The sequence below is a fragment of the Botrytis sinoallii genome (assembly GCF_014898435.1).
Source record: "Botrytis sinoallii strain Bc 23 chromosome Unknown BSIN_004, whole genome shotgun sequence".
Classification (NCBI taxonomy): domain Eukaryota; kingdom Fungi; phylum Ascomycota; class Leotiomycetes; order Helotiales; family Sclerotiniaceae; genus Botrytis; species Botrytis sinoallii.
Genome location: NW_024066031.1, coordinates 2214777 through 2237290, shown reverse-complemented (window position 1 = coordinate 2237290; position 22514 = coordinate 2214777). Strand labels below are relative to the sequence as shown.

Here is a 22514-nt window from a genome sequence, read left to right as displayed (position 1 = left end):
GGAGATGAGGTGGATGTTATATGTATGTGTATATGTGTGTATATGTGTATATATGTGTATATATGTGTATATATGTGTATATATGTGTATATATGTGTATATATGTGTATATATGTGTATATATGTGTATATATGTGTATATATGTGTATGAACGTATAAATGTTATGTATATGATCGGATGGATAATCGAATGCCCTTTATAAAGAGTTGAAAGATGAGAAAGCAGGTGAGGGAGAGGAATAATATGATATGATGATTTGTAGGAGGGGGTGAGTAGAGAGAGGAGAATGGTTGATGGGAAGAGGAGTGGAGAAGAGAGTGGGATATACGAATAGATTTCTGGGAGAGGAATAGATGGATGGATTTGGATAGTTGGGACTGGATGCTGCATGGTAGAAGCTGGATGAGGATGATATGAAAATCAAAACAGAAGAATGAGATAGTCATAGGACATAGAAATAGAAATAGAAATAGAAATAGAAATAGAAATAGAAATAGAAATAGAAATAGAAATAGAAATAGAAATAGAAATAGAATATAGATTAGACAGAAAGATGACAGGTACAATAACCCAGTATTGTCAGAGTAGAAGAAATCATCCTCCCAAGCAAGTATATTCGAAAGTATAGCGATTAATTATCTACATAAGCTCTTAACTATGAACTGTGAGCTAGGGTGTTTATTTGATATTACAGATGAAAGATGATGTTTTTTTTTGTATTGTGGATTTTGAATTATGAATCAATGGGTTTTATGGTATCTTGATGATGATGTGGAAATAATAGAAATTTGAAGGTATGGGGGATCTGAGGTGGGAGGATTCGGATGCGGAGGGTGGAGAACAAGGGGGTTTGGGGTTTGAGGGTGGTTGCTAGTTAGGGGTGTGAGGAATGGGAGTTTTCTTTCTTTTATAGAGTTGCTGGGAAGAAGGAAATGTAGATTGATAACTAGAGATACAGGTAGGAGAATTGATAGAGAGAAGAGATGCGGTTGATTGTATATATATTGATATTGATATCAATCTATCCTCTATATTCTGCACATATCAAATCACTTTTCACTCTTTCATTCTATATAAATACTCAACAACTCAATTCTACTATTATCTATCTTCTAACCTCCAAGTCACAGTTATAGTTTCTTCTCAACCCGCCCTCTCTTCCTCACATCACATTATTCTAATATTCTTATTCCCATTCTGATATACACGAACTTCCGCAATCGAATATCCCCAAAAAAACAGGAGACAAACACAAAACACAAACACAACACACAATACAAATGACTCAACAATACCCCAAAAATACATACTTCAAAGTGCCCACCTAGTAAATATATCAAACCCAATATTCCCTCAACCCTTCCCCGGCAAAAAATCCCACACCCAGACGAAGTGACGAAAAACCAAGTAGCAAACTAGCCAACTAGACAGCTAAGATATACGATTTCTACTAGCAATAGAACATATTTCATGACAACCTGAGGATCGGAGACAGGACTAGATGAACCCCTTTTCTACCTTTCTAATTACATCTTCATTACTTTATCGAAACTCCTCTCATCTCATCTTACAAGTCACCAGATGCCAGAACTCTCATACCATAAATCACATTACTTTCAAGCTTCGAAGCGCAGAGATCTATTCAAACATTTGAGATACAAAGTGAAACGCATAAACAGAATTGCTCTATTCAATCTACACGTTTACATAGAGTAAACCGCTTTCACAACATTTATAATTCTTGCAGACTCATTCTCACCCACGCCCACGCCCCCCATCAACTATCCAAACAAACCCCTCATTACAAACTTCTCCGCAAATTTTTCTCCATCACCAGCCTACGATAGATACCTAATCTTCAGTACAACACAACTGTCAAACAACAAGCGAGTATCATGTAAGTTTTCTCTATCGATATCTCCAGAAACCTTTCCACTGAGTAAGATCTTACATACACAATTCGAAAACTACACATATGGTTAAAACTCTTCATTTCTATACCCTTTCAAATTTCTCCCAGAGCAATTAGTATAAAAGTGACTGGAAATTCCCTCTTTATATATCCAAAAGATATAAACATGAGAAGAGATGATAGGAAAAATAAGTAAGCTGCTGTAAAAAGAACGCAGGAAGTATAACGTAAGATGTTAAATTCCTCACCCGAGGAGGGAAGATTGCATGAGTAAACAACAGGTCTTCGAGAGTAAAATTCCAGGCCGATTTCGGAGAGGCTGTAGATATGCAACAAATGTGTGTGAGATGTTGTGATGTTAGGGGTATGATTGGTAGAGATATTATGAGAGGAGTTTCCCAAGGGGGTTGAAAGCTGGGGAATCCAAACAAGGGGTAATTCATGGAGAGAATATGTTCGGAATTCATGAGCGGGTCTTTTATAAATCATAGGTAGACACACAATTCAGCGCAAGAAGACTCGCGTATGACTAGTTAGAATGATTGATCTACCGGAAGTGAAGAGAGATGTGAGAAGTATGTTTGCGACCCGTTGATCACACTTGCGGGTTCACTCTTACAGGTAGATGTACGTCAAGCAAAGGATTACCACGGGTACCTGTCTGGGTCCAGAAATGACAAGAAGAGAATATGGTAGGTCTGTTGAAATACCATTGTCATGCGCTTGTCAGAACTGTTGGATGTCGGGGTAAGAAGGAACACATGGGACCCGAGTTCAGTCTCACAGCGCTCAGGTTTCGAATACGCGGGGGACGTTCGTCGCTCAGCGTGCCAACGTGTTGTTTGAGAAAGGGTAAAAATCTGGGAGACACAAAGCTGGAAGTGGTAAAAATCACAAGACGTTGAGTATGGTAAAAAGTACGTAAGACCCCATAAATAGATTTGTAAGATATATGTGTTGAAAACTAATCAAGTGACATTTCTTCTAGATTTTAACTTTGTTAGATGATAAATTAGAGACACGAGCCGTCCCATCATGGACTTTCCGTGAGAGAGAGAAACGAGAGGAAGTCGTTACATAGAAGTTGAACTTTAAACGGCCCTCGAAAAACACACATCGACTCGGGGTCTCCGGACCTGAAAATTGATACTCAATCCAATTGAATTTGAATTTCAGGAATTAATTGTATCAGCAATGAACTCAAACAAATATTCCAAAAAGCTAAAATGTAAAGGGTATGTCTACTTGTGAGTGTACAGACTAACGGGACACTGCAAAAACGGACTCATGAATATCTTTTGACATATCCATTGGGATATCTCAAGAACGATCGTGATGATTTATTAGAGATTGAAAAATGAAATGAATAGATTCCGATGTCAGAAAATTGAAGAATGAATTTGTTGAAGATTTCGAAAGTTGAGGACTGACCCGTCCGTCCATGCACCCATTGGTGTTCTAGAATCGACACGCCATTGGAAATTGCATTTTTATCGTTTTTGCAAAGGAAAAGAGGGCAATCTGGATGAGATTCTGTTGAAATCTAGCCTCAACCTAAGCCTCCTAAGGAAAATAATCAGATAATGAGTATTACACAAGATCAAATAGGGTATACAAAGGAAATATGATATCTGATACTGAATCAGACCAGACATATGAAAACTTTCTATGCAAATTTCCTCACAAGTCAATATTCCCACCAGGAAAGACTATTTGCATCCTGCTTTCCGAACAAGCATAATCCCAGATTCCGCCTGTCTTTCCCGTTTCTCGTATTTCCGCAACATGCATGAACTTCAAGTTGAGATGAAAACGTCTGTCTTTATATAGACCATAGCAAAGCGCAAGTAACTAGCATACCGGCACTATGATACACTTCGTGAAATACATGTGCGGCACTTGCTACCGTGTCTAGAAACTCGGATAACTTCAGTGTAGTTTTGGATGAAACGATGGTCGGAGAATAACTCACGTACCTTTTGGGCGAGGAACGTGGGTTCATCTCAACCCTTATTCGTAAATCGAGTGTCCTTTCCAGGAATAGATGACTGTTTTGAGGATGTGGACTGCGGCAGGAAATATACTTTCGGCCATGAGCGAAATAAATTGAAATGAAATTGGGAGTTTAAAGTTTTTTTTCCCAAATCGCAATGGAAACTCGGAAGTGATTCCCGGAACTCAGTGATGCAATATTGTCAGGGTCTCGAGGAAGGGTCTCGAGGCCCAAGCAAGGCACAGTGCCATCCAAAAAGATTGCCCTGTTACTTGACATAATTTTGGGATTATGAAATGAAGATCGACGTGTTCTTCCTTGATGGCCTAAGCACGTGAAGATCACATATAAGCCTGGATTGTTAGGGGCTGACCTAAAACCCGAGATTACGGCACTCAACATCAATCCATGAGATGATCCAGAAGATTGGAATGTGTAAAAAGAAAGGGGTGGAATCACCTCTCCCCTTTTGGATATAGTTTGTCTTAAACTTACTCAAGTTCCAGCCCTCAAAATTCCTTGTCTCCCGAAAATCTTAGTCATTCCCACGTGTGAGCGACAGAAGGAAAGACAGAAGGAAAGACAGGAGATCATAGTTCATCCTGCAGCTACTCATGTATCTCACTGTGAGGGCCCATCTATCACGCGCATTGATAAGTCTCGGAAGGCTCCATGGCTACCTAGTACCCAACAAGAAAAATGAGACCAGCTACCAGAGTCTCGGGGAAAGTATTTCTCGATTGGGCAGAGCCGTGCTAGGGGAATTATGAGTTCATTGCCATCCATATCCACATCAGATATACCGATCCCTATCGTTAGTTGATAAGTAAATTGACACGAACGCCGATGAGGCTCAGGCTGGCTCATCATATTCTCCGTATACGATGCTGGCTCGGATCCTCGTCATGAGAGAAAATTTTCACGCCTCAATCAGAGGAGTTGGTCGATAATCGACGTGTCACATTGAATCGTGATATGAAATGAAAAGAAAACTTTTTTATGATCCTCAAGGTTGACAATGTATTAGAATTCCCAAATCTTCTTCCCATTGCATCGAATCAAGATCGAAACCGAGAACTTTGTGACCAAGAAAAATAACTGGATCCTAACGGGGAGGGAGATCCCGTCTGAACGGTACGGCTTAGCGGAGATTGCTGCTGCATTGCATGTCGCCCAACAGGTCGGGAACCTTGGTGCGTGAGATGAACTTGTTCCCCAACGTGTCGTACAATATTATATAAGGTAAGATTTCGTATGGTATCCATTTGGAACAGAATTTAGAACCATCCATTCCTTCTAGAAACCTCGGTAGAACACATATGGAAGGCAAGGAAGCGTTGCCGACGGGGTATTTACAGGGCATTAGAGTAACATGGCACAGAATATGGTACTCCTGAGTAACCACGCATGGGTGTCCAAGAGGTTTGAGATGAAGGGGCTGCAGTATGCAGGGACCCGGGCTCCGATAGAACACTTTTCAAACTTCTTTCATTCAATTTGTGGGGCGATACTGCAGATGAATCAGGAAGTTGGGAAGTTCCTGGTTCTCTTGAATGTTTCTCAATGTTCCATTAGTTCCACTGCATCCTGGTGGTTTGCAAGCAACGGCGAGCGGGTAGTGCAAACGGTCGCGCGTTCGCGCTTCTTCTTCATGCATCGCTGGAAGGTAATATGTGTGGATCCTTTCATTGATGCCTTCGTGGGACACAGGTGGGGAGTTTTGAGAGCTGTGGAAGTCAAGGGGAAGCATGGCTGCTTCCGGTAGAGTCAAGTGACATCCACAACATTCACGCGAGAGGTAGGGGACATGAGATCGTGAAAAGCGTGGGGAGGTTAGTCCTTTAGGGGGCTGACGGGAAGATGGTTACATAATCGGTTGGTATGTTATGGTCTCATTAGAATACCTGGATATGGATAGTATTTCGGCCGTTCGAAATAGAAATCTTGAATTGATTACTATTCAAACTTGACTTAATAGACGTGATGTGAAGGGTGTGTGTAAGAATGGTGAGATTCTTCGAAAGGTAGAATGACAAATGACTACGAAAGTAAGATATAACTCACTTGGATAAAGCTTACGCTGTCGTATACAACGAGGATCGCTATCCTTCAAAAAGGAGCTGCCTAATTCGTGCTTTGATGGATATTGAATGAAGAGGCACAGGTAGTGTCAGTGTCAATGCCAGTGTCAGGCACAAGTGATCATTACTGGCTGTTTGATAAAATAGATGAGATAGGACCGATTATCTCATCTTGCGGAGAGCCAAAGCGAGGCATACAATTCTGACATTCGTCCTATGTGAATAGTCAGTATTCGGTAGTCGGTAGTCAGTCAAAACGTCAATTGGAAGAATCGGTAGAATCAATGAAATCGGCGAGGTGCTCAATACGGAACACGCGAGGCCAGCTGAAAGACGGAGGCGATAATTAGCAACAACATGACGATTAAATTTAAGCTTTACTAGATTAAATGAAAAAACATCTTATCCACGGTAAGTCAAAGAAAATGTGGACATTATCCTTTCTTAAGTTTTGAGTTTTGAGTTGGTTCATCAGTCTTGACCCAAGATTGGGTGGACATATTATTCCTCAAGACATTTATGATTGCTAGCGGATCCCAAAACATGGCTAGAATTCATTTGGAAGCTTTCGAAAGCTTCTCCGGGTGATTGATCAGGGTTTGCTTGAACCCCGAGACATAACTAGGTCCCTTATATGAAGCAGAGCCGCGCGCAAATAAGAGACCGATACCATTCGTGGTCCACAGCTATCTAGGATGCTAGGTATATATTATGTATGGTTACATATTACGGCTTTGGTAAAATCGGGGACTGTTCCCCGGGTAAGGTTACTAGGTGAAAATGTGAGCTGACCAAAATGTTGAGCTCACCTCCCTAATTTGTATCTATTTGTGTCAATGACCATACATTTCCGTCTCCTCATCATGCAGGATGATTGGGGCTGAACGTTTTCTGAAGCTTATGGTAGTGTCATCGTCCGCTGCACAGCGTACATACATTACTTTTTTGCCCGCACTGATTGACGATGCTTTGCGCTGATATCAAAGCATCTCATCTAGACTGGTGCTTTAGCACACGCTCGCATTTAACCTTACCACTTACTCTATTTGAAGCTGGAGCACACAAGATAGCTGGATCGTATCAAATATATCGTCATCTTGGATCCTTTCTTACTCGGGAAGTAATTCCATGTTAAATTGCAGTACGCTCTATCATGATGATCATGATACAATTGTCGATATCGTCTTATTCTATAACTATAAGATGATAATAATTCTCCATTGAGCAGGTGTAGATACAGTTACAACTATAACCCAGTGAGAACTTGGAAGCTACTGCAATCTGCCCCTAACCGCTGTCAACTACGATCATCGCGCAGTAGAAGAGTATACGCTAATGTCAGGTACGAACCAACAACGAACTGTTGCAGTGCTGGGTTGGGATCAAGGGTATCTATCCACTGAATCGCCAAATCGCTGTTTGGTCTAGCAACCGGCTTTGTTGTGTATGGAGCCGGAACGGTAAAGAAGCTAGAGTCGAAAGAAGCAAAGTAGAATTAGTAGCCGGCGGTCGGTCGCGGTCCTTCAGTAAGGTCACAACAGGGATTCTCAATAAAACGGAAAGACTTTCGATCATTTCTTGGTCGGTCGGGCCACCGGGAAGCTTGCATAGAACCATGCTATTGCCATGCTAGTACCCAGTCATTTTCTCGCTGACATCGTTAGAAAGGAAGGATAGATCAACAGTCGTTGCTTATAAGTGTGAAAAGGAAACTTGGAAGTTTCATTACGACGGCTTTTGCAGCATCTAGCCTGCCACTTCTAGCTACTAACGAAACTTAGGAACAGTTTTAGACTCTATTCCGGGCCGCACCGTGGTGGTTTGTAATAGCTTTCCGAGCTTCCAAGTCCCAAACTGCTACGGTCCTATATAGCTTCAATGCCAGTCGATGGAGTCGATGGTAGTCAAAAGGTAGGTAGAAAGTCAAAATGAATGAATAATCATTTACCTCATACTCGATCATGCCAGCTGGCTTAATTGGTGGGAAAGGGAAAGAATGATCAGAAGTGGTTCTGGCAATCCGGATTCACTTCCTCTTTGCTATGTTTTGATTGGCTTTAATTACCCTGAAAATAATTTGAACTACCTTGTCATGGCAGAGCGTAACCACTTTGACCATAAAATCCTTCTAGGCTGGTTCTTTCTCTAGATTAGCCCACTTTCCAAGGTTCCAAATGGAAACCCTTTTAAATCCAAACACGCTTCGAATTGTTCTAATGTTCTAAGGGAGATCAATCAGTCTATCATGCTTGGAAGTATCCAATTGGAGTCTAGGAAGAGAGTCAAATTAATGGACGAGGATCCACTGAAGTTATGTTACCCAAGCTGTCCCGTATTTGTAGATCAATCATAAGAAATTATTTGATGGATTCGATAGCCATCAATAGATGTCTGCCCAGTGCACGCAAAGCCAGCCAGCAACCAGCGTCCAGCCTTTTTAGACTCAAGAGTCAAGTAGGTGGGAAATGGGTGGTGAAAATCCCATTCTTTCGAAAAATCGTGTTGACGTACGGATTGATTCCTTTCGTGTATGTGTGAGGATTGACTCGTTTGAATTGCATTAATAATGAATTATCGATACACTTGAACCACCAAACCTCCCCCCCTCCAGAAGTAGTCAATCATGCAAGCTGAGGCGTCAATTCTTTGATCAATCACTGGCTGGATTCAAGTTTGTGAATGCAAATATGTACGAGTCTGATGTTTGTTTGCTGGCCAAAAGTAAAGCACAGGTACATACATAGTGACAATCCCCCCCCCCCCCCCCCCCCCAGTAGTCAACGCAATGCGGCGTCAGAGCAACATGAAGGCCCAACGAACAACAAAATATCTGCTGTGTTCGATTCTGATTGAAGATTCTCGAGCGAGACGACCCGCGAAATCGGTCGGTATGATCCAATGAGGTGAAGTGTTTTAAGCCGAGTTTCTACCATGAGCTCACCATGCTTTTACAGTGGCTTCACATCCATTCCACCTCGATTTTGACCAATCCAGGTTCTTTAATGATCATTTCAGAAAGGCCATGTGATCATCCTGATGCTATGCCATGCCATGTATATGGTCGTCAACCGTTGCTGAAACATCTTGAGTCGGTCTTCCAAACATTCTGAGTATGCCCTGTCTAGCTTTAGAATGTTCATCGTAATCCACTTTGTTCGAAATTCTTTCCAAGAGAAGGTCACAGTTCCCAGCGATTCGTTCCCAACCTTGTATAAACCTGGACAATATTCAGGGCAGAAACGAGGGTCCCATATCCATGCCAACCTACCATCGAACATTCCAACCTGTCATGGGTACCTGGAAAATGCAGTCCAAAATCATCTCAACAACCAGACAGCCTTAAAACTTTGGCTCTAGACATTGTGTTGCCTCTAGGATAGCACAGTGGCACAGGGGGCAATGGATATGTAGCTCAAAATGAAAAGCTGGGTGCTTGACCTCTGGCTCGGGAATCACCACTGGAAAAATATGTAATTCAATGGCTTTTTCTCTCATGACAATATTACTCTACGGCATATAATACTACCACCCATCGAACGACTCGTGGAAATCGATTCAGCCCCGAGTCGGGGAATATTGATCAGACTGCAACTGAAATTTCCCAAGAGCTCGCTCGGAATAACTAAATTCGGTCTGCCTCGTGCACTCACACACACAATGTTTACATCGCAATTATCCTTATGCTGCATCGCAGCTATACTTTTCCGCTGCAGTACAACAAGTAAGTATATGTACGATGTATGTATGGTACCTATCCATAAACATCGGAGTAGCAAATAAGATGATGTACATAGGCTCGATAGGCACCATGATCGGTAAAGCAGGGGGCATTTGAGAGGGTTATTCAAGGATAGAAACATGCTTTTTTCGGCCGTGAAAGGGGGGCGGGAGGGTCATAGAACACGAAGTTAAATAACTTACCATCACATACGTATTCTTCCAGAAACATGCATGGAATTTTGCATGACAAATTGACGTATAGATGAATAGATGATCCTGAATGCCCATAGAATTTGACCGATCTAGTTTTGACTGACTTGGTCCCCATATTTTCTTTTCTGAATTCACTTCACTGGTGTCAGACAGTTTGTAGCTTTTAGCCCTCTGAACCATACCAATGCTTGAATGGGTAGGTCAACATCTAGAGTCGAAATATCGAGAATCGAGATTGACATGCTTTTTTCCCTCTGCTCATTTAACGCTCGTCTAGCTGTCTAAGCTGTCTAATGTGTTACTTTGCTTGCTTGCTTTGACACTAAACTACCCTTCCTGCCTCTAGGCAAACCAGGTTGACGCTCCCCGAACCCCAGCTGGTTTGGCAAAGTATAATAGCCGAAGAGCAATAATAATAATCGGAAACATAATCATAATTTCATAATTTTGATTTTCCCGATTTTTGTCCCATTTTCCAAAGGAAGGGATGCGTCTTGCTCATTTCGATTTGTCTTTTTTTTCTTTCCGTATTCCCCTGGTCCCATAGTCCCGCAGCCGTCAAGCATCTTTTTGAGCCAGGGCGGAGCCCGAAGAAGATCTACTCCCTGTCTCTCTGGCATGTAATCACTTTGATCATATAAGACAAACTTAAAGCCCCCTTCGCACAAGAAATAAAAAAATATTAATATTGAAATATCCTGTAGATTCCTCCCTCATCCTGCTCAAGAAACTACTCCTCTTCCTTCATCTTGAGACTTGAGTCGATTCAACTGTCAACTACTCCCAATACTCTCTACTTTTGACAATAATTCCTCCATTCGTGTTATCCACTTGTGGCAGTGTACAAGACTACCGAACGAACGACGACGACTTCTCCTCCGCTACTCCTCCTCGCATCCATTGGCACTGCTTTCATCGGCGTCAAAAGGTCGATATCCGGCGGCTCATCAGTTCACGCAAGATCCCTATCGGCTAGGTACTTTACCACGAACCCTGTGCATTAAAGTCACAGCTATCCGATTCAACGCTTCAGCATCTTACCCATCCGCACCGTCGCAGACTTTGTCGCAAAGTTCTCAGATAGTCAAAGCAACACGAGCATCTCCAAGAGTAACATCACCAGAATAGTTTTCAATAATACCCAGCCAATTCGCCCATCTCTTTCTGAACTTTAAGTCGATCATTTCCATTCCGTTCTTCAGTCACACTTTCATTCAATCGAATTCCAATCACTTCAATTCTTCTGCTTCCATCTTCGGAAATCGAAAAGTCTATTTACGATACGACATTTAGCCATTTTGTTGGACATCTTATCCACTCATCTACCTTCATCCACATTGATCTTATCCTCGGCGATTTACCCCTGGAAATAGCTTTGTAGCTTATAGCTTACCAAAGAAGCTCTTCACACCATCAACGGAAGCGTCCACCAGTTAACCTCCTTTTCTTCTAAAGGAGACAGACAGCCTTGTTAACGCAAGCCAAAAAAGCAACGTGAGTCAGATATAATCCATGTTCATTCTCATACTTCCAAAAAACTATATTTATCAAAATATACTTTATTTCTTACTACGCAATGGCGGCCCTCTCTTAACATGCTTTGAATTGGCAATCTTATTTTCTTCCGTCGCTTTTATATATATACACATACGTATATAAATATCAATGAACCATCATACTGATTTAGAATGTTTTTGCTAGTAGACTTTCTTCAACCACACCCACCATCATAATGATTACCAGGATCAACGCATCTTCCAACATGGGTCGCGGCGCATATGATACCACTGGTCTACCTTCACCAAACCCTCCTCCACCAAAGCCCAAATAAGTGGCCTTGATGAACCTCATCCCTTTCACGATTGTCCACGAAATGGCCCACGACCATCAGAGGACCTCATGGATACGCAGGATCTAGGTCCGGTAGAGGATATCTCCACATCAACTCCTTACCCTTTACCCTTCCCCAGATTCCAGCTTCGTCTATCTCGAACCTCACGATTCCCGACACAGCTCTCACACATCCATCTCTTACTCTGATTAACATTCTCAACATACACTATTCGACAAAATCATGCTTTTAATATTGGTCAACAATACCCTTCTGTATAATAATTTTGCCTACGATTCGCGACGAATTTCCTTTTTCGCGCTGCGTGCGACTTTGACCCCTCCCAATCCATTCTCCACACGATTTTATCTACATTCCAGACAACTTCGATAATCTTATCCGACTCTGAGACACCTCAATCGCACTCCTCACATTCAAAAGTTCACTCGGAAGAAAGGATGGCGGTCTCGATCCACAGTACACACTGCCCATCAAAAAGTCTTTTCTTCGGGGTCTGATTTCTTGCGAGTTTTCCGGAATTACATGCAGATACACAAATTTTTGGGAGAAAGGGAAGGCGTTGCATCTAGACTTGGGCTCGTTGTTCATTCAACACATTTACATTTCCCTTTTTCACTGCGGCAGTTTCTTTGGTTTTTTGGTGTTTTTAGACTTGCACTGTATTTTTATTCTTTTCAAATGGTTCGGACAAAAAATTGGGAATCGCTCGGGATATTAAAAATGTTTGGTTGGTTAGGAGCACTCCTGTGTGTTTTGTCTTTGGTATTTCTGCGAGGGTTTGCATATAGACTTGCTGGTTGTACTATTTCCATTTCCTTGGGTCGTTTGGTGCGTTACACTTGTTTTTGGAAAGAAAGGGTCTGTTGCTATCTTCCTCGCGGATTGGGCACGCCTCGTGGGAATTTTGTACACGATGGGAATATTTTGGAATTTTGATGAACTGGTGGGACTTGTATGCTTTGTATCTTGGAAGAAAGACTTACACTATTATCTTGTATTCTATACTATTCTTTCAAAGCTTTTGCACTTCTATTGCTTGTACCTGCGCAGCGACTTGTTTTGTTTGTCATGAGAGATAGATTGGTCTCCGCTCTCTCCATCCTGCTTTCACGGACTGGTTCCTGATCGACGAGCGAGGGATGGAGGTGGAACCCATATACCCAACCTAGAACTGTACAAGAGATATCTCCGCAAGGAGTTCAGAAGAGCAATCGAGCACACTTTGGCTTTAGGGTCCTTCATAATTAAACTTTAGTAATCAAAATCACCACTTTAATACTTTGAGTCTGTCCTCTCCCAATTCTGCTTAATGACATTGACATGTGCCAACTTCGATATCGATCTCAGAAGCTACGTAACCAATTGAGCAAAGAGTAAGATCACTAAAACAAGTCCTCTTTCTCATCTCCCCATATCGATCTACACAAGTCTAGAACTACTCTTAAACCAAAAGTAATACATCACATTTCATCGGGAAGGGTTCATGAAACTCAGACAAACAAAGTTTCCCGTATCCGAGTCAGCTCTCCCGAATCAAGATATATATAATGTTTGTCCTTGAAAAAAGCAAGTGAGTACAAACAATAAATGCAAAAGCAAAGGTTTCGAGATACGATCATACGCTCATACCTCCCTCGCAAAGATGTCCCTCCCCTACAATCAATATATTGGTAAAATTCCAAATATACATTTTTACTTTCTCTTGGAAGTGGACGGAATGCAAGTACCGCCTTGGGTATTATAATAAGTCAGATAGAAATCTTACGTGTGATGTGATATATATGTATGTATGGAGCATGTAGGTATGCGTCTCTGTGCGATAACGATCTGGGTTTAAATAATAATATGATGAGATCTGCAGCGGATAAATAGGTAGATGGGATGATAGGGACAAACGAACGAACGCGATTCTGGAATATGCAGAGAAGGATGAAGGGGGTAGAAATGCGTTTGTGGTTTGAAGATTTGAACGTAGATGGGAAATGGTGTGTCCAAGAGGTTACCGTAGAACAGCGATGCGTTATGTAATTACAGCGAGGCTTCAGGAGCTTACCGTTGTCATCCACCCATCCATTGATGGTATATTGAAATCAACACTCACTACAACAAGAATCACTCGACCACGATTCAAGACTCACGAATCTGAAGAGTGAAATCAATAAAAGGAAATTCATCTTCACTCTACAGCTTACAAAAGCATCAACTAGCGGAATCGACAACTCTTCAATCCGCCAACTCACTCCAAACTCACAACCCCGCTACTTCAACCACAAGCCCATTCGCATACTCCTTCGTCAATCCCTCCGCCATGTCTATCATCCAGCAAGTATCCAACGCCACTCTCTCCGACAACTGGCGCACCATCAACATCGACGCTCTTGATCCCGATTCCTCCACCAACTTCGATATCTCCACTCTCTCCGCCCAGTTTCCCCCTGTCTCCGATGCCGATATCCGTAATCTAGCTCAGCAGATACGCCAATTGCTTCGAGGAGGAGATGCAGAGGGTGCTCTTCGGGGCGCGCTCGAAAATGCTCCGTATGGAAGTAGTGATTCGGTGAAGGAGGTGCATTTGGGTACTGTGATGGAAGTGTTGCAGAGTATCAAGGCGAGCGAGATGACGCCATTGTTAAAAAGGGTTATGGCTAGTGAGGGGGGTGGAGATGCATTGGACTGTTTGATGAAATATTTGTGCGTGTCATACTTGAATTTCTATTGGTGCGGAGTTGAAACTCTTTAGGAGAATGTGCTAATGATTTGATATTGATGGTAGATATAAGGGCATGGCATCCAAGGCAAATGCAAGCTCGAGTAAACTTACACCTCAAAGCACCGGTGGCTTCTCACAAATTGGAGGTGGAAGACCAGGGGCACAGAATGAAAGTAGCGGCTCTTCAATGAGTGTGTTGCTCAGTTGGCATGAGAAGGTTGTGGATGTTGCGGGACTAGGATGTGTGGGAAGATGTATGACTGATTGGAGAAAAGTATAAATTGAGGCAGATAAATATTGACAAAATATGACGATAGGGTGGAGGACGAAGCGCAGCTAGAAGGTCCGAGGTCAGGAGACTGGGGAGTGGGGAGTGGAAGGGCGGGAAGCTATCTAGCTGAAAAACGACTGACTCGCTTACTGGAGGAGAGGGTCAAAAATAGCAGATTGATATCTTTTAGACGTCAATAAATGGAGCATATTAACAATCATAAATTAAGTCGGAATATTTTCTGGGGTACCACTTCTCAAATGCCACAAGATCCATGGGTCTACGCTTGGTAGTAGTCTACTGAATGCGGTGGAACTTACTTCACTCATACGATGTTATTTCTTATGTCCAGCTCGAATACCTAACCATGCCTGGGGTCATCTTGCACCAAAATCCTTCATTTCAACTATGCTTTCGTCCAATACACAAGCTGAAGGATTTCCTGTAGCCAAACATCCCGAATGCATTTCACATTACTTTTTTCTCATTCCCGCAATTTCTAATTTAAAACTCAATATTACATCATTCAACCGTGTAGCTACCTATACATCATTTTTTATAATAGCTCTTCATACCCCCGAAAAGGCTTTCGCTCCCTCGATTGTTGCTAATACCCTGATATTGGGAAAAGAAGCAAGTACTTCTTCCCCCACAATGGAACTCATGAATGAGCAGAGCAAGTGGGCTTTCTTACGGCTATCACCATTGTGCACTGTATTAGATATGATTTGAATGTTAAGTACGATGGATTCGTTGCCGTGTCAATGGTCTAGTTATATTTCATGTTGAATGTTGAATGTTGAGGTATGCATACCTACCGGTAGAGACTTTCTTGATGAATGGTGATGCTTTGGAGACTTGAGAGTTGGAGGTTAGTGAGGCGAGCGGAGAGGGGTGAGGATGGAGGGGTGGAAAGCTCGGTGCTGGTGCTGGTGTGTTGATGCTGCGGGTTTGGGGATCATTGATTAGCTACTTGAGGAGTCGAGGAGGGAGTTAGGGGAGAGAAAGAGGGAGATGTAGAGGTAGATGTGGGATGGGGAGGGATAGGGCGGAGTGGGATTTGGATTGTCAAGGCTAATGGATAGTATGTGGGAGGAATGAAATTTTGACTTACCCCATACTACAATCTCCATAAATATGTGTTGGACTAGATCGATTCGAAAATTCCCTTGAGCTCTTCGTCCTCTGCGGGAGCTTCTACTTCCGTAGGGTTTTCGTTCTCGGTAGAAATCTCGACGTGAATTGAATTCTCGATTTCAGAAGGTTCACTAATTCCGATTTTCTGAGTGCCAAATCAAGAGGTGGTAGATATTAGGAGTTTTGAATGTTGAATGTGGGTATTGAATGAAAGTAAATTAAGTGCGTCAAAATTGAACTTCGTGGGGTGCGAGCGAGACGACGACTTCACTTTTGGTTGATTGAAATTTTATTATGAAATTAAGACGACTTCACTTTTTTTTCTTGAACTTGAATTAGGAGATTAAGGCGCGACCATAATTTTGGGAACCCAATGTATATTACAAGCAAGCTGAAGCATACTAACTTATATAGCAAACTGATAATATATATACATTTATTTCTCCCCGGCGCCCCTTCCCCACCATTTCATTTACGTCGACAACATTTGACCAAATATACTCCGTTAAAAGCAACTATTATGAGCAATTCATGATAAACAATAAAACTGCCAGAATGGAATCCGCTAACTCTGTGAGACAGCTTGCCAATGTAGCTTTGGTGAGCTTCGCAGGAGATAAAGCGCGAGTGAATTGATAATCACAATTTATTAAAATGCTGACTTTGGAGATGATTCTTGAGTGTGGTCCTCTCGCTGTGAAGCCCCTGCAGAGATCCAGGTGGGCATAATTGGCATTTCCATGCTAAAAGGTCCATTGCCCAAGGACTTTTGAGACTTGGCTTTGGAAATTCCAATGCTTGCTCATGTTTCATCATATAGTGAGTTCTCAACGAATATCTTTTACCAACAGTGTAATCAGAGCATATTGAACATTGGTAAGGTCGAAATAGATCTGGAGGCATCAACTTCAGATCAGAAAGGAAGTCCTCAAATTTATTCCAGCTTCGTCCCTGAATATTGACTTTGGTAACTTGCGTCAACGATATCTATTTGAAGTCGTGCGTTCCTAGCAATAGCTCGTAAGGTGCTGTCCAGATTAATCGTAGTAGTACCGACAGGCTGAACAGTAACGCTGACAGTAGAGTTTTGAAGAGAACTATCATCATCATCATCATCATCATCATCCTCATCTATAGACATGGGGTCGCCAAATCCATAAAATTCATCATGAGCTGCATTCGGGAATGATTTGGTGGGGTTTAGTTGGGGCGTTGGTGGTAGCTTGTTCTTGTTGTTGTTTATTCCTGCGTAAGATTGTTAAACATGCTGGTTATCGTATTCTTTGCCAGAAAACTTACCATCAAGTTCTTCGCTTGTCTTTTGCTTATTTTGCCGCTGTTTCAATTTTCTCGCCTGCTTCTTCTGTTTCTTCTTCTCGCTATACTTCTTCCATCGGCGTTTATCTCGTTGGCGTTTGGCATCAGAGATAGGTTTCTTGTCTTGCTTCTCTTGCTCTTGTGGATTTGACCCTGAATCCGACGTCTTCTTTGATTGGGGCTCGGCATCTTTCATCGTCTTTGGGTTTGACTTTGGTGCCTGCTTCGGTTGAGGATCAGCGTGATTGGGACTCCGCGGCGGCCTGTACCAGCGACAATCATTAGTAGTGATCATCAAGTTCACACACGTTATATACATGAGTATGGAAATATCAACTTCTGATGAATCCACAGACAGACAGACACGCTGGTGTAGATGGGGAATATCATATATGCTGTTGAATAAATCTTCATACTATGCTTCCATACAAATCATGGCATCGCAGACTTCCCTCGATACCTTTGTCTGTCAAATGGATGTTAAGTGTAAAGAAGAGAGATTGAGTTGATGAACATATTTCACAAAAGGCCATGGTGATAAGGATTTCTCTCTTAACACCTCGACTTTTTGAAATCAATGTTGTTTGTACAAACGAAGAAAAACCATATGTCAAAAGAGAGATCCTGATAAACTGAACGAGGGAAATGTAAGTGGTCACTTACATGTTGGAATAATCCGCAAAATCAACTCAAATCCACCACAAGCAGACAATCTCTGTTCTTTTCCACAAAAGAAATTCAAGATGACGTTGAGAGGATTGATTGATGTACCTATCAAATGAACGGATGCAAATGAATTTAAATCTGTTGTGTATGTCAGAAGAAAAGGAAGAGAAGAAGGGATGGAAGATTGATGGATTTGATGTGTTCAATGTAATCGGGGACAACCTCATGATAGCAGGAAGGCACCATAGCCAATGGCAACAACGCTTCTGGACATTCCTAACAAATCCACCCATTTATAGAAGGAACATTCCAATCAATGAAATATATAAAAGCACTAGAAGGAAAAATGACAAACATACGTTTGAGGAAAGAGAGCTCCAGGAAAGATAGCTGGGTTCAAAAGCACGACGAACGTGACTTTCACGATACTGAAAAGGCTCGGAAATCATGATAAATGATTTTTTGAGTGCAAATCTGATGTAGTGCTATGTATACTGCCTCATAATTGTAGATCCATCGTAGGAGGCGTGCGTGAGAGTTCCCCTAAATAGTTTGGGGCTTTTCACTATTAACTACGATTCTACCGTAGACTCGGCCAGTAGATACAATAGCGATGATTGAAGCTTGACATAATAAGAATAGAGATAATGATAATATAATGAAGAGGAGGGAAGTGAGAAGTTGAATATTGGTTAACGCCTAAGGAGGAAGGAATTTCTTGGACGAAGGTATCGATATAATGTGTTGTTTCTCGAATAATCCACTAAGCCGAATTCGTCAATATTTCGTCATGTGATTTACGCAGTATAAAAATCATCTTTGATACTTTTGATAATTACAAATATCAGCATATCATGGAAGTTTTTTCTTACGTATAGTTTTTATATGTGATTAAATAATCTCTTCCATTTCTAAATCTCCTCCCTCATCTCCTTCCCCAAAACAATACCATATTATAAATAAACTAGTCATTAACATCATCTCGCACCTCACTCTATTTCCCCACTCGCTCCTCTCTTACTTGCATGCTCGACTATGTAGTGATACTGCGGTTTGGAGTCTGAAGCTTGGAGTCTGAAGTCTGGAGTCTGAAATTTGGAAGTCTGAAGATGGAAATGGTGAGTAGTGAACAGTGAACATAAAGTTTGCAATGTGGAGTAGATCATCCAAATAGAGGGACTTTGACGGGGGAATTTAGTTCTATTTAGTGAGAAGAAGTGGGAGTAGCCTCCCTTAAGGATGGGGATAAAAAAAGTGGATAATAAAGTGGGAGTGGGAGTGTGAAGGAGGCTTTGAACAGATGTATTGTCTACCCTAGCTATCTAGGTAAAGATACAATGGTGGCATTACCATGATACTCATGATGCACATCTCATGGAACCAGTCACCAGACTCTTGAATAATCACAAGCAGAGGGTGAATTTCGATCGAGTTGAATGGTGTATGATCAAATCAAATCTCTCGTAGATCGAATCGAAACTTCTTGATTTCCAAGAGATGAAAAGACTTCAAATACCTACCTACTGAAATGAGTCTGGATGCTGAAATGAAATGAAATGAAATACTAAAATTGAATGAGAATGCTGAAATGAATTAGAATGTAGAAATAAATTCAGACATTGAAACGAATTCAAATATTGAGCTGGACTAGAATATCGAACTGGATTCGAACATTGAAATGAATTGGTATACTGAGACGAATTGAAATATTGACCTGTAGTTGAACATTGAAATATATCAGGATGTTGAGACGAATTCAAACATACTGCGCTGACTTTTCATACAGCAAAATTAATATTAAAATGTGATGGTAGGACTAAACAAAAGTACCTAGCTCCACTAGATTTTCATACGACCAACATCATTTGTCTCCGAAGAATTGCTTTTGCAACATGAACATGACTCAATGCCTCTCAAAGACACTTTAAATCTCCTTTCCGCACTTTGGCGTCACACGTCTTGATTCCACCATCCTTTCCCGCTTCATGGTAATCCACCCGCGCAATTCCAACCACCGACTCTATTCTTTAATCATAGATTCCACGCATCTAAACAGGTGGCGTGCAACCAAAACTAGTTGCGGCACTAGCCCCATCAAAAGCACTCATCAAGCCAAGACAACTAGTATATATACCTAACGCCGCGGTTGTCAAAGCCCCAAGGAAGTAAATGAGGTTGAAGATGTTGAACAACCAATTGACCTTGAATCCTCTAATCCATCTCTTGACACCTCTATCAATATAATTATACGTTCCAGTTGAAGGATCAAATGACTCTTCTCCTGGAAGCATAGCATCTTTTTGGATCTGATATCCAAACCCGAGAATAGCGGGAAATGTGTATGTGAATTGGAGGATAAAGAGCGCACCCACGAGACCAGAAATGTAAGAGAATTGAGGGATTGCAGCGCAGACAACGAAAGCGATTACCCAGTATAGAGGCACCATTGCAATCCAGAGAAGTTTACCGGATTTTGTGGTCAAAGGTGGTGCCTTGAGAAGACCTTGGAAAACTTCAATGTATGCCACTTTAATACCAATGTTACCGTAGAGTACGGCGGCAATAAGACCAGTGATCAGATTCATGATGTTTGCTGCGGTTTGCCAGTTGTAGGGCGAGAGACCTTGGATGACAGGATTGAACGAATATTGACCTTGGTAAGAATAAACGAAGATACCGAAGAACATGTACACAAAGTAGATGAATAGATCAGCACAGATAAGGCCTTTCCAGAAATCCATTGGATGTCGCATTTCGGCAAGGAAAGCAACGAAAAGCATAGCGCCACCGTAGGAGTAGACAGCTTGGTTAAGTCCATTAAGAGATCCGGTGAATCCATCTCCTCCGGTTGCTTTGCCACTGGGCGGGGTTCCTCCGTAAACGTGAACTTTGCCTGGGCCAAAGGAATCTCCGAAACTAGCTTCAACCGTAGCATAATTAGGAGGCGAATTGGCTACGACACCCATACAGATGAAAATAATGAGGACATTGATCCAAACTGCGAAGTTTGCGAGCCAGCCGAACCTTTGAAGAGTACGAATTTGTCCCAAGATCATACCAGCAGCCATGAAAACTATCAAACAAACAATAAAGCATAGATTTCCTTTGGCGATTTGTGAAATGGATTGACCGTTGGAGAGGATGAGGATAGATACAGTGAATAGCAGTTGGACACACTGGGCGACATTGATACCATGACGAGCCCAAGTACCAAAAACACGGAAGAATAGGTCAGCAAACGACTTTGCAGGATATTTATCCGAGTCAAGCGCAAGAAAGATATTGAAAATTTGCCAGCCGGAATATAAAGCAAATCCTCCGAATACAGTGTAGAGAGCAATTCCCGGGCCGTCTGTAGCTTGTGTTAGTACTGTTCTTGATGTTTGAATATTTGATCTACTTACAGCCCATTTGAGCAAAGGCCCAAGGAACACTGAAAGGTCCAAGAATATCAGTTGTGATGAGATAAAAGACACCTGACCAACCAGCGGTACGGACAGCACGACTCGCGGTCTTCCACTCAGCCTCTGAGACAGCGGATTGTACTGATCTACCGGGAACAACAGACTTCTCGTCGAGGCCGTCCTTTTCATTTGAAGCTAAGGTTGTTGTGGGTGGGGTGTCAAATGAATCTTTTGCGCCCTTTCCCTTGGAAAATCGATTTGTGATCGTGGATTTCAAACTTCTCGGTCCTTGAGCCGCAACAAACTTCTCATTTGCAATTTTTTCCTCAGCACGAGTGATTTCGGCCCAGTATACATATTCTTCAAAAGTAATACTGGGGTCGTGTATTGAAGGCAACGCCAGTTCCGTGGCCTTCGCATCACCTGTTACGGGATGATGAGGATCTCGCGGATCACCACCTTCCAAGGCGAGATTTGCCATGGGTGTAGTCATGCTGGGCAATATATGGGTAGATCAAGTCAAGGGGATAGTCTCCAAGGCTTGCTGTAAAATAAAAATAATGAATGAACAACATGAATTAGCTCATTGTGACGGGAAGAGAGAGTATATAAATATCAAATAACTCAATCGAAAAACATGCATGGGAGGGGTAGAAGTGGCGTTTCGTTCACACCTTCTTCAAGTAGCTAACATGATGATCATGCAGACAAGTATCAACTATATTATTACTGCATTCGATGCAACCAGTAAGTATTCCACCAACGATAAGGACCATAATACTCAAGGGTTTGAAGAGAGGCCAAGAATTGCGATCGCGATGAATTACTATTGGATGACTCGCTTTCTAGAATGATTGATGAAGTTCGCCAAACCTTGATGATTTGACACAATTTCGTAAATAAAGTTTGAAAGCTTCGGAAAGTAGCCAATAGTTTATCATGTTGATAATACTTTCCGGGGTCAAAGCATGGCGGCATGCACACCTTCCTATTCAAGACGGTGGCTTCTAACAGGAGATAAGTCTCATCAAACTGAACGCTGATATCACCAGTTACCCTTCCTTCGACCTGTCAACTCATGTTTCGTTCTTTTCTGCGCGCCAGCCAAACAGTTATCTGTAACTTGTAGGAAAGGCTTGGAAAAGCTTGTTCTAACTTCCGACTACCAATCGCATGTGCTTGGCATGTGGCAATGACTTACCATGACAATTCATGAGTGCAACGTTGTAAGCACCG

At 41.9% G+C, this 22514-nt stretch overlaps 3 protein-coding genes across 3 annotated transcripts; 1 reads left to right on the top strand and 2 right to left on the bottom strand.

Annotated features, from left to right (window-relative positions):
- Nucleotides 1-14081: 14081 nt before the first annotated feature.
- Nucleotides 14082-14763, top strand: EAF02_003097 (uncharacterized protein; the record flags this gene model as incomplete). Its single annotated transcript, XM_038899145.1, has 2 exons — nt 14082-14464; nt 14547-14763. The coding sequence occupies 2 exons, from the start codon at nt 14082-14084 to the stop codon at nt 14761-14763; spliced, it is 600 nt and encodes a 199-aa protein (XP_038761433.1).
- Nucleotides 14764-16825: 2062 nt separating this feature from the next.
- Nucleotides 16826-17404, bottom strand: EAF02_003096 (uncharacterized protein; the record flags this gene model as incomplete). Its single annotated transcript, XM_038899144.1, has 2 exons — nt 16826-17136; nt 17191-17404. 2 exons carry the CDS (start codon nt 17402-17404, stop codon nt 16826-16828), a joined length of 525 nt encoding a protein of 174 aa, XP_038761432.1.
- A 2518-nt stretch (nt 17405-19922) lies between these two features.
- Nucleotides 19923-21771, bottom strand: EAF02_003095 (uncharacterized protein; the record flags this gene model as incomplete). Its single annotated transcript, XM_038899143.1, has 2 exons — nt 19923-21226; nt 21279-21771. The coding sequence occupies 2 exons, from the start codon at nt 21769-21771 to the stop codon at nt 19923-19925; spliced, it is 1797 nt and encodes a 598-aa protein (XP_038761431.1).
- Nucleotides 21772-22514: the final 743 nt, after the last annotated feature.